At 39.2% G+C, this 13,525-nt stretch overlaps 1 protein-coding gene across 3 annotated transcripts in view; it reads right to left on the bottom strand.

Annotated features, from left to right (window-relative positions):
• Nucleotides 1-1,190: 1,190 nt before the first annotated feature.
• Nucleotides 1,191-13,525, bottom strand: part of myo18ab (myosin XVIIIA b) — a 170,856-nt gene continuing 158,521 nt past the window's right edge. For all 3 annotated transcript variants that reach the window (XM_059332180.1, XM_059332181.1, XM_059332182.1), the window contains 2 exons: nt 8,816-8,938; nt 1,191-3,426 (listed from right to left, as the gene is read on the bottom strand). In XM_059332180.1, coding sequence (XP_059188163.1) covers nt 3,258-3,426; nt 8,816-8,938 — 292 coding nt within the window. In that variant the 3' untranslated portion in view covers nt 1,191-3,257. The remainder of the gene's footprint in view (nt 3,427-8,815; nt 8,939-13,525) is intronic.

Raw genomic sequence — 13,525 nt, 5'->3', positions numbered from 1 at the left:
TTTGCCTCTTTAAGGTAAAGGGTTAACGCTGCTGTCAACATTTTGATGATATCACAAACACAATTTAGTTTTCTGTTTTATCTGCATGTCATCTGGGAATCTTAGAACAAAGGTACATGAAATGTCTATATTTACGTGTAAATGGAAATAAACAGCAGCAAAAGACTTCAACTCACACAAATGCAGACTTCAATGCATTCTAAAACAATCACCATCATTTATTTACAATATATTAAACTGTAATGCAAAATTTATAACAAGTGGTCAATTTGTTCAATAATGAAAATAAACATGAACTATTTTCAAAGCTAGCATCAATCATACACATATTTATATATAAATATGGTGTGCAGTCGGCAATGTTATGCCTGTTTTTTTTGTTTTTTCCTGTTGAAGCCAGACGCTTTTATCAAGATCAAAAAACACATTCCCACACTGCATAGAGAATAAAAATGAAGTGAGTCTACAAAAAGCATGTATAGTAGAATAACTTCTCCCACCATTGTCAGCCCCAAACGCCACGTCCAACTCTCAAGGCTTTAGTGGCTTCAAATATACGTTAACATCAGACAGATGACCCAAGTTGTGATAGAACACTTAAACAACCATGAAAATGCAGGTTCCTCTTTTCTTATTGAGGCATCATTGAGTTAAAAAAAAGAAGAAAATCTGACAAATAAACAGACCTCGAAGACACTGAACATGATTTCACAGTATTGGTGATACAGGCTGTAATGTGTCCAGTTAATGAAATTACAGTTAATGTACACAATGAGGCTTTGAAGGAGGACACTGGTGATATTCTACATTTCTTCTATATCAGGAAAATACATGAATCCAGGTAAAGATCCATTCATTTCAACAGAATCGCTGCAAAAAAGGGGTGTCTAAAAACAAGATAAAAACACTAAATCTGAGGGAAATTATCTTGCTGCATGGACAGATAATTTCACTTGACAAGATTTCTTAAATTAAAATTATTAAATCTAGAAATAAGCATGTTGTGTGCTTAAAATAAGAAATTAACTCTTAAAACAAGATAAATTAAAGCTGCAAGCAGCGATGAACTGTACTGCAAATTATTTGTTTCTTACAAGATAAAAAAAACTTTAGATTTAGAAGTGTTAGATAATTTATCTTGTTTTAAGAGTTTATTTCTTATTTTAAGCGTTCAACATGCTTATTTCTAGATTTAACAATCTTAATTTAAGAAATCTTGTCAAGTGAAATTATCTGTCCATGCAGCAAGATCATTTCCCTCAGATTTACTGTTTTTAGACACACCTTTTTTGTAGTGTGCTTAGTATTTTCACCACTGATCAATAGCAAATCCTGACAGTGCTGACCTTTGAGCAGAGAGAAATTATTACAGCCTGTTGGCTGATACGTCTGTCCCTTGCAATCACAATTTGTGGGACAAAAGATCTAATATTTGATCTGTGTAAATGTGTATAAGTGCAACAACAAGTAGCTCTGGCCAATTGGCTGCCCTGTTGCCTTACTCTTTCTGTAGACTAGGTTCTTGCAAAAACAGAAAGCTATCTAACCATGCTTAACGAATAATCAGGACACAAAATCACCAGAAACAATATTAATGTAACTGGTGTATTTGAATTTGACAATATGGACTGAAAAACTTTTCTGACTTTGTAAAGTGTTCCTGTCTTAAAGTAATGAAAGCTTGTGACTGGAGCAAGGCAGAGGAGGCACAGTGACTGGACAGAACACTGTTCATTACACAACATACTTTAGGGCAAGTGTGTTGTATTAAGATTTAATAGAAAAAAATGACATGTTGGTTAAAATCTGTTTAAATCTTTTTTCTTTTTTTTTTTGCCAGTGTAGCACCATCCACTTTTCAATAACTCTGCTCTAACTGAAGTTATTAAATAAAAATGGATAATACCAATATGTCTCTTGAACAAAATGCAAACTGTATTATTATAATTGTATTATTATTCCCTCTCATATGCCTGGGAGGTTAAAAACATAAAACGAAACATCTAACTATTTCTTTGTAAGGCATATTTCATGATTTGTGTTGGCTTAGGGCTTCGAGTCCTATAATATTTTGTTAAAAATACTATTCCCAAAGGTCAAGAAACACATTGTTGGGTTTGACCCTGTCAGGTTTGCTCACAGTAAGAAAAATATAGAATAACACCGGTTTGTTTTCCCTTGAACATGCTGGTTGAGGTTACCATACAAATGACTGGTGTCCAAAGTCAAGTACAAGAACATTCCCTCTGGAAAATGAAAGCTCATCAAACTTAAAACAAAACACAGACGACATGTGAATGACAAGCACAAGGACAAAGAATAAGTCTCCTCATCACTAAAGAGTTGTGGCAAGCACTTGACACAACACAAGGCCTTTTGCAGAGGTACGCTCACACCTCGTGGGAATTCATTTGGTTGACGGCAGTCCTCTGCAAAACAAACCTATCAAACATCAAAAACAAAAGATTCAAATGGAGAAAAAGGCTTTGCTTTTATTGCGGCGCACTTAGTGATGCAATCATCCTCCCCTATGAGGAACAGATCCTTTGCCAGCAAAAGGCAGAAAAACTTCTTAGGCAAACAAAATGTGAGCATGATGATGAGAGCATCCTCGGTGTATGGTGCAGCAGTTCATGAAATGCCCCAAAGCCAGCTGTAGAGGAGCCCACTCAAATCAAATGGCACTTGTCCCAAAATAGAAATAAGAATAAGAAGGAAAAAAAAAAAAAAGCTGGGACTTTTCCCAGGACTCGGCATCAATTGGCAATAAGTAAAACCATCTGCACACATACTTGAACAAAGGCTTTTTGGCAATACATTGTAATATGGCAATACATACTATTGTGTGTGTACTATATGTAAGGAAGAGTGGAAGAGACACAAAGAGAGAGACAGAAATAATCTATTATCATTGCAACCTCAAGTTCTTTGGCTCAGTGGCAACCATACAGGCTGGCTGCTCAAGCCAAGCAACGGCTGCTTGCATGCAACCAGCAGAGCTGAGCTGTTAATAAAGGAGCAGCTGTGTGTGCAGAGAGCTCAGACTGATGAGTGCCAAGTCAAAAACACCATGTTGTTTCTCAAACTGTGACCAAGTCCTGTAAATGTCTGCTATAGGAAGCTCTGAGTGCCGGAAACACGTTTTCTTACACATTTGTGAGTTAATATCTGTTGTGTCCACCTGACCTCGTTGTGGTCAACTTTGCATGCAGGACAAACTGTCACAGTGTCACAGTGAGGGGAGCTGACGGCCAGGACTAGGACGTGCTCTCGTAGAGCCCGTCCTCGCCATCGTCGTCTTTCAGTTGACTGCCGTATCTGTATCGAGAGTAGTAGGCGCCCTGGGTGGCCCCGCCTTCCTCTTTTTCTTCTTCCTCCTCCTCGTCATCAGATCTATTAAAGTAGTAGTGTCTTCGACCAGTGGGGCTAGAGCAGAAGAAGTAGAGGCTGATGTTATTATCAAAGAAGTGAACAGACAACAATAAACACATTTTAGTGTTTAACCCATTGAGGCCTAAAATGCCTGTAAAACCTCTGGGCGATTTTAAAATAAGCCCCTAAAACCTGAAGTTTTTCTGGAAATTCAACAGAAGTGTCAACGCTTCTACTAAATAATAGATTTTTCAGCCTCTGCAGATAGAAATGAAATTTAAAAAGTATTTGAGAGCTTATACAAATTCTACAAAACGACGTATCCGCTTTCCAGGCTTCAATGGGTTAAATAAAAAAAAAAAAAGGAAATGTAGAAATTCTCATCACTTTGACAATGCATACAAATCTTCGTAATCATCTTCTATGTGGGGAAAATTATGGCAGGCTGATGTATGTAGTAGGGCTGGGAGATATGTCAATATAAAAAATATATATGTTCCTTAAAAGTGATATGGAATTAGACCATATCGCATATATCGATATAGTTTTTTTTCTTTTTTTATATATAAATGCTGGCCTTACTAGGGTTTGTCATATTTATTTCTTTTGTAATGTTTGTTATTTTTTTCTTATATAAATATATTTATTTCAGAAAAATATTTTATTTCATAGGCTATTTTTATTTATAGATATGTTTTATTTAAATGTGCACTTTATGGAGCTTTGATTTAAAAAAAAAAAAAAAAAAAGGTACTCATGTTGTTATACAGTATTTATGTTCACTTAAATAAACGATTTCAATAAAACTACTTGTGACATGTCATATTTGCTTTGACTTTCACACTTATCACTTTGTGATAAAAATATCTGGATATATATGGTATTGATATTCAGCCTAAATATATCGCAAAATATGTCTTTTGGTCTATATCGCCCAGCCCTAGTACAAAGCAAAAAAAAGGAAAGAAAGGTCAGCAGTATATATTGTGTATAAGACTATTATATGTATCTGTGGTGATGCTGCACCATCCTCCAGCCACCAGTAGTGCTCTAGTTGGAGAGCCAGGAAGAAGTCCCATACTATCTTTGTATTTAAGTATTTTATTTTATGGAAGAGACTTTCTTTCTGATTAAATCAAGGTTTCTTTTGTGACAGTATTTTACACAAACAGTACTACTGTTGTGTACTACTTGCAGTGTTTCCGTATTTGCTGATGTTTGTCTGATTGTGAATGTTTCTAAATTGTAGTTGTAAAATGTAGTTTTAAAGCGTTTTTTTTCTTCTAAATTTGACGGATGTGTTGTCAAAGTGGTGATGAGGTTTCCTTCATTGTTTTGCGTTTTGTCTGTTTTGTGTTCTTGTGTGTGAAAGCATGTTGAGTTCTCGAAACACAAACTAGCAGAGCATCTAGCCCTGCTGTGAGTTTAACCTTCGCTCTTGCATAGTAAAACACATGCCAGGTGGAAAAACACGAGCATGCAAACCAGCTTTGTGCTGTGACAGATGTGACTGTGACTCTATTCTCTCAACATGTTACAGTGAAAATAAATGATTACCAACATGTAGACAAGAAGGCAAGCTTTTTAACATTATCCAAAAAAAACCCAAAACAACCCAAATTAATTTGCTAGTTCGTATAAATCAATGCTAGGGGTCTAATTATACCTGCAGTTATAGGGCTAGAAGGTGAAACGTATTATGGCCTTTCAGATCTAAATCCTGTTATTTTTTTTATTTTTATTTTTTTACCTTCCTGGAGCTATAAATTGAAGTGATATCTCTGGAATGATCATTCATTGGTAACACTTTACAATAACCATCATTTATAAATGGTAAACAGATAGTTTGTTAATGTTTAATCATCATCTATAAACCGTATATAGGCCATTTAGAATGGTAAATACATAATTTATTAATGTGTAACTAACTACATCATTCATAAATGACAAATAGATGGTATATTAATGAAAGTTTATAGTTACTTTACCATTAACAAACAATTAAATATAATTAATAGTTTATTAATAGTTTTAGTTGCACTCATAACATTTTTAACACCATATTAAGTATGTTAATAATTCTGAAATGATTCGTATACCTTTAAGAAATTGGTTGAAAACATTTAAAGATTAAATATGTATAGCACTTTGTAAATGGTTAATGACTGGTCTATAAACCATCTATAAACATCACTTAGTTGGTTATTGTAAAGTGTTACCCATTCATTTACATTAATTTGAGTGCAACTTCTCACACAGCACTTCTTGGTGAAAAACTATTCACAACCCTGAGCTTCCAAAGAGTCCTCAAAGAAAGCTTTACTATAGGATGGTGTAGTGGTAAGCATCAAAATGGTTAGCATGCCCAACACACAGCATCAAAAATGCAACCTGACCATTAGAGTTCTAGGCTGTAAAAGTCCATTAGTCCATTAGTCAGACTCAATGGGGAACACTGAATCCACCCATTGACAAAAGTAACCACGTCTCCGATTTGTTAGGTCACATCATGCTTCAAAAACACTTCAACGTAAACGTGTCTCAGGCAGGCACCTACTGCTGCCTCAGTCACTATCGGCCCGGTACAGGTACTTCATCATCAGGCTGTCCACCTTCTTCTTCCTCTTCTTATCATCCTTCTTGTTGGGGGGCTGACTCTCAGCTTCTACTTCCTCTTCTGGGCTAGACTTCCGAGCAGGGGCCCTCTTCACACTGTTGGAGCTTCGGTAAGAAATGGTGGAAGCACCGGAGCTCGACTCGGACCCAGAGTCCGACTCGGAATCAGATGATGACGAAGAAGAAGACGAAGAGGAAGAAGAAGAGTCGTCCCTCTTCTTGGACTTTTTCTTGGACTTCTTGGACCTCCTCTTGGAGCTGCTCCTGTGCCGACGGTCATCTCCTGAGCTGTCGGAGTCTGAGCCGTGGTTTCTCTTCTTCTTCTTGCTTTTTCCTTTGCTCTTGCTGCGATTGCGACTGCTGCAGCTGCTGCTGCTGCGTGCTGATCTCAGGCAGTCCACTGCGGACGCAGAGCGCCTCAGGCTGCTGGCGGGGCGACTACCCTCTTCATTACGACCAAGTTTGTTGTCGTCTTTGTCCTTGTTGGATTTTTCTTCCTCGCCCTCTGAGTCTTCCAAGCTCCTGCGCTTGAATTTGATCGGCTTGAAACTCAGCACCTCGTTGATGGCCTTCTCCAGGTCGGGGTCGAGGTAGTTGCGATGACTAACTGGTTTGATATCCAAATGATCGATCGGGTCATTATCAGTAGTTGATGATCTGGCTTGTGGTGGCGGCATGGAGAAACTGCGGCCAGTGGAGGAGTGGGGACTGTAGGCTGACCTCTCAGTGAAGGCCACACTTCGACTATCATCCAGATCCATGTCGAACTCACTCAGACGGCAGCTGCGAGCCAGCGACATGTGGGAATCAGCTCGGCTAACACTTCCGGGACTACGACCCCCAGAGCGCCTGCTAAAGCAAGGGCTGCTGGGACTGCTAGCGTACATCGGCCGCCCGCCTCGGCCCTCGTCTAAGCGCGAGGCGTTTTGTCGACGTCCGAGAGGGCTGGACAGACCTAAACTGATGGTGGACTTGGCATCATTCTCTGGGCTCAGCCCGAGACGTGTGGAAGCCCGACTCGGTGCAGCGTAGGAAACGACCGACTCTTTATCAAAGTCGCCCCGGCGGCTGTCCATGCCTTTCCTGGCGCGGCTGTTGGCCTCCGAGTAGGCCTGGGAGATGACGGATTCTCTGTCATTCATGTCGTCCCCTGCCTGGGACTTCCTCCTGGAGCTGACGGAGTAGTTGTCATGCTGAAGATCAGAGTTCTTGGCTTTAGCTTTGTGGAAGGAAAGAGCATCTTCTGACTCAGCATTCTCCTTGAGGGCACTGAAGAGGGCGTCGCCTTTGCCACCGATGGAATTAAGGTTGGAACGTTTTCTGTAGCTGAGCGAGCTCATCACTGATAACGGCCTGCTCGACTCTACTTCTTTCCCCTCTTTATTTACCTCTTTCCATTCCTTACCCTCTTTCCACTCTTTCCCTTCCTGTGCGTCTACATTTACAGCAAATCTAGAGAGAAGCAACAGTGGAAAGGACAAAGGAATAAAGACAATGGGAGGAAAGTGACAAAGACCAGATATTGGGTCAGGAGGAGGTAAGTGACAGAAGAGAATAGAAAACAAATGAATGAAACAGAAATGTACAAGTACAACAATAAAAAAGGACAGATTAAGGAGTGAGCAACTGGACAAGGATTCTCAGTCCATGCACTGACATGGACAAGATAAAAAAATAAAATGACTTAATTATAATAATGAGAAGAATGGGAAAACACACGACTTCATCCCCTGCAAACTCACAGTAGTGTGGCCTAATGGCAACTAAACAAATAGCAATTTAGTCAGAAAACAGATACATATGCAATAAATGTGGAAAAGTTTTTCCCACGTTTTATATATATATATATATATATATATATATATATATATATATATGCATGACATATACATGGCTGTTGTTGAAAAGGATTCAAAATTGGTGAGCATGTGCTACAAGATTCAGTAAAATGTCAACTATTAATGCTCGCAAAATGTAATTTTTGTATGATTTAAAAATCCATATTTCTTTGTAATGAGCATAATGTTGAATCAGGGGACTGTATGTTTAATATTGATCTCAAACAATGGATCCCTGTGAGCATTAAAGAAACTTCAGTAACATCATTTGGGTATACTCTGGTTTAAAATGTTTCCCATTTCTAAGCTTACACAACATGTTAAACTTTATCTACCATTTTACCCCCATTTGTTGGTCTATTCTTTGTTGAATGACCTGGTCAAGAAATCCAATTTACTCGTGTGCCTGTGCAAATGGCAATTAAATTCACTTCAACTTGAAAGCTAGTACTACAAGGGGCGGTGTTGGCTTGCTTGGTGAATCAGTCAGTGTTCGTCTGTGGGGACAAGCTGCTAAGAGAGATTTAAAAACTCCAGAAGTTTTTAAAGTTGGGAGTGGCTCAGCTGAGGGTGGGAAGTTAAATCTCCTGGTAAGGAGACAAATCTGGGCCAATCGAAGCTGTCAGCTGGCAGACACATTCATTAATCTCAGCAAGCGGCTCAGGTAGACTACGCCAGCTGGCCACTGGGCATGTCAATAAATCTACCAGAGGTGGCTTGTTTTTAGATAAAAAAAAAGTCCCATCTTCACCAAGCGGGTGACAGTGAAGACAAAGCAGCTTGAAAATACATTGAAGTCATAGCAGAACCCCTCAATTGAGCCAAGTTCTCTGCTCTGATTGCTTTATTTCCGTTGGGTCAGACCATGTAAACCATTTCATCCTGATAGAGTCAAAAAGCAGTCAAATGTGTAGGTAGACTTATTTATTACACTACTACACACTAACTGCTGCTGTAGTGATTGTAATAGCAGCTGCCTGTGTACTGACCTGGAGCTCTTGAGGCTGCCATCGTCTGACAGGTTCTTGGTAGAACCTTTGCTTTTAGACAACCAGGACTTCACCCCATCCACACGATCCTCCACCTCAGAGTCTGTGTCTGAATCCCCCTGACTGGTGAGGAGCCAGAGACAGGAAAACAAGTCAGAGGGAGCAAAGCAGAGGCGAGATGGCAAAGGAAGTTATGAATAAAAAGAGAAAAATTCAGATAATGCCATTCAGAGAGGAGCGATAAGGGTAAAAAAAGTGTTAAAGGAGAGTCAACATTGGTAGAAATGTTCCTGTAATTCTCTGTAGCTGTGGAGCCAGAGAATAAAGAACAGGCTGTAAGTGTTAGTGTGGAGGCAAAGAAGGATTGTGACATTTATTCTGGATAAAAGACAGCACATGCTCAAAGAGTCCCAGTAAGCAGACAAACATGCGCACAAGACGCTGTATAGATATAAACACCACAAGGAAACGTCTTACTGTTACATGGGTACTATCACGGTCCTGTGGTAATCTGGCAGTCAGGCATCCAACACACACTCTATCTCTGCTCATCCAAAGCTACTTCAGGGACGTAGAAGATCCACGACACTAACAAAACCTTGACTGAGCTTGACTTATAGGAACTTTTGACAAAATGGCTTTTATTTATATCATTTTGGCCATCACTCCTGTTTGGTATGATAGGATTATTCACATTATTGCTGATGATTGCATGTCTGTGGACTGTGGGAGGATGCCATAGCACCCAGAGACAAAAACGCCCACTGACACGAGGAGAACATGCAAAGTAGGGTTCTCAAAAGTATCGATACTCAAAAAAGTATAGATACTAAAACGTTGTATCCGGATACGATACTCATTTTCAAAAGTATCGATACGTCCCGGCGCTGAGCTGCCGACGCTGCGTCCTTCTCTCTCTCTCTGCCTGCACACACACACAAACACACACACAGCAGCAGGCCCCTCCCCCTCACACACACAGCAGCAGGACCCTCCCCCTCACCGTGACGTGCACAAGCAGTACTTCAAACTTGGCGAAACATCTTAAGGACCGACACCCTTTACAGCTTTTACAGTGGATTTCGACAGGTTAGTGTCTTTCGTTTCAAACTGACCTATTACTGATGTTATCGTGGCCGGTGGCTCGCATTAATGTTGGCCGTGTTATTATTAGCCATTAGCCGCAGCTAGCAATTAAAGTCTGACGTCACATTAATGATTATAAACAACGTAAATAAATAAATAAATAAATAAATCAGGCACGTAGTATGCCCATATTACGTTAATTGACACAGTGTCAGTATACGTAAGCACAGAGTTAATAAGTTTACATAAATGTTGGTGACTGAAAAGTGTTATTTTCTCTCTTGAAGTCCCAGAATGAAGCAGAGAAAAGTCGACCTGCAACCAAACAGCAACACACACAGCCAACTCTACCTCTTTTTTATCGAGCTTTCCTAATATTGTGCACAGCATACAACCTTAAAATATTGTTCTAATTGTTTATTGTATTTATTTATTTTTTGCACTACCTCAGAACTGAAGCTTGTTAGCATAGTTGCAGTTTCTTTTTGCACAACTGTTTTTTATTATAAATATTTAACCTGTGGTTCTGTTAATTTTTACATGTTGCATTTTTCTTGTGAATAAAAATCTTTCTGTTAAACTTTGTTTTTATCCTTGTGGTATCAAAAATGGTATAGAGTATCGAATATTTTCCTGAGTATCGGTATCGAGTTGAAAAGTTTAGTATCGTGACAACACCAATTAGAAGTGCAACTTCCACATCCACAGCTTTACACATCATAGTCTGTACAGCTGCTGGGACTATTACAAGGTCTTCCCAAGCTTTCAGTGTTGCCAGAGGGAGCTGTGTGAAGTCTGATACATTTCCTGAAGTGATGTCACTGAGTCTCTGTTGGGGGTGAAGATTATACAATTAAAAATGTAAAAAAACTGAAAGTAAGCAGTGTCTTAGCAGACATTTTAAGCCTGCTGCTCATCTCCACTACAGCTTATTAGTCAATACTAGTATAACACACTGGACACAGAACAGTTGGTAGCTGTGTTGCATGATGGGTAATGCAGATGGGAAGTTTGCAGAAGATTGCATGGAATAAAAAAGAAGATATTTCGATAACACTTTCTTTTACAGGTCCGCAAATTTCATGGTAATTAGGTGATAATCAGAAAGTAACTTTTTGAAATGTCTTCAAAAGATGACCCTCGAATTTCATGACAACTGGGTGAAAATTGGCAAGAAACTTAATTACTTAAAATGACAAGTAATTAGTAAGCAAAGGCGTAATTATGTTAGATACAGATACAGTGACATATTTGTAAACAAATTTGCATGTACATGCATCAGTTCTTTAATTATTTTTCTTTTCTTTTCTTTATCTGACATATGTACTTATGATGCTGTTAAACCATGCATATAACTGTACTTTTTCTAGCAAAAAACTACATATTGTCCAATAATTGATCATTTACCAGACTTTCTTACAGATGATAAAGCAGTGGGCTGTGACTATGTATTAGGCTATATATTTAAGATGAAAAATTTTGTTCAATATTATATATATTAAAAAAAACAGAGAGGTTATTGTAAGCTTACAATCTGATCCAGTTTTAGTGTGTTAGGTATCTTGGCTCGACAGCATTCGCTGATTCCTTTAGCTACTTCAATATCTGTTATCACACGTTTGCTGCTCGGATGTGGGCTGGGTGGTGTGAATTCTTCACATTTTGCCTCTTTTTTTTATTGAGTATATTATTTGGAAACTGAGATTTTACACTTCCTTTCCAACCGCATGTTTCAGCTGTTGCTACCTGGTGCAGAAGTAATGATGTAAGTAGTAATAGAACTGCTCTAAGGTTCATGTAGCACAATAACAGTAGTATAATAATAGTGAATGCTGACTATTAGTCACAACTCATAGATGTGCATGCAATTGTTTCTTTGTGCTTTATTTCAGAAACTATAGCAATATGCACCACTGCACTGTTCCATTTGTACTACTGCCTTCACTCTGCAAGGAAAGAGCTTGAACTAAATTAATTCTGCTGAGCACTGTAGTCAATTATCCATCAAGAGGGACCAAATGTGCACACACCCAAAACATAGCAGGTACAAGACAGAAAGTACTGCTGTAGGCAAAAGAGACAAGGTCTGCACTGTCAGACTCCAAGTATAAAAATGTATTTCTCCTTTTTTAGACGCATTTTATGCTTTTATACATTTTATAACTTAATACATACTAAATTTTCCTGAGTATCGATATCGAGTTGAACATTTTAGTATGGTGACAACCCTAGTTTAAGGTGTTTTAATAATGGCTTGTTTGCTGAAATGCACAGGAGTAATAAAATGGAATACCGGAGGTCACAGTATTTATCTGTACACGGCGTTCAAAACATTAATATAGTAGTAAACTATTTGCTGTGTAAAGCTACAGTGTGTTGTAATCTGAAGCGGTCCGGTCATGTTAGTGCAGGTGAGTCTGTGTGTTTCACTCTCCGATGCTCTGCTCTGATTCTGCAGTTATGTCTGATTGAACCATCCCAGCCCACGGGGTTGTCAGGGGAGCTTGTTGCCGTTGCCACTGCTGCTGTCTTTAGGACTGTTTGCGGTGCCATTAGCTCCGTTAACATAGCCGCCGGCTCAGCCACCCCCACGTTGAGAGCCATGTGCCGGAAATTGACGTTCTCTGATGTACAGCCACTTTTTAATAGATTTACTATCTTATTATTTACTTTCTTTTTTCGAGAGCAGCCTTTAAAAGTTTAAGCGTAGGATGACTTGATTTTACGTTCACATTGTTTTACTTTCATCTGCTAATTGTTTTCATCACCAGTCCTGCACACATGCGTAGCCATATGCATAAACTCATAATTTCAGTTCTTGACAGAATGATTTGGTACACAGCTGGGCACTGCACTGTTTTTCCTCTCAATTATCATTACACGTTCATAAACCACTGCGAGCCATGGAGTAAAATAGAGGGCTTGTCATAAAATTTGACACGGATGAAAAGAGCGCAACACTCATTAAGTGCTGTCAAAGCCCAGTGCTTGTGTGGCGCTGTGAAATTAAGTTGTTACAGCTTAATAGTCCTACAGAGACATCAGAGGGGAGGCTCAACATCTCTGCATCTGTTTCAGAAAGCCTCCCATCTTGTCAAGAAACAGAGAGAAAAACATTCTTTTCTCCAGCACACGGAGCTCAGAAAGGCATACTACCACCTATAATTAAAATCATTAGTAGTCAGAGACAAAAGCTCCCTGGATTTCAAAGGGGATATTTCAAATAATAGCTCGCCCAGTGAGATCCAAAGGCATAGCCTGCTAGCTTTTATGGAATACAATAACCTTGGATGGCAATGCTTGCACAGCATTCATACGGAAAGACGAGGAGGGAGAGATGGGAGGAAGGACGGGGGGACAGACTCTGAGCTGTAATTAGCTTTGCAAAACATGCCTTGACTATTAGACAATCTGGGGATTTGCTGCTGCCTACTGTTATGATGACAGAGCTGCCAAGTGTCTTTGTCTTTGGCACTGTGGACTTATCAGAAAAGACTGAATAAACATCAGTCAATCAGGGGAGAGAAGGCTCCAACATAAAATAACCTTAGCAGGGATTTGTATGTTGGTCAAGTTTCAGTGAGTCAACTTCTTCCTGCTGTCCTCTTAAATGAGGTCTTTAAC

The sequence above is a fragment of the Centropristis striata genome, chromosome 4 (genome assembly GCF_030273125.1).
Source record: "Centropristis striata isolate RG_2023a ecotype Rhode Island chromosome 4, C.striata_1.0, whole genome shotgun sequence".
Classification (NCBI taxonomy): domain Eukaryota; kingdom Metazoa; phylum Chordata; class Actinopteri; order Perciformes; family Serranidae; genus Centropristis; species Centropristis striata.
Note: the sequence above shows the minus strand (reverse complement) of the source record. Positions and strands in the feature narration are given on the sequence as shown.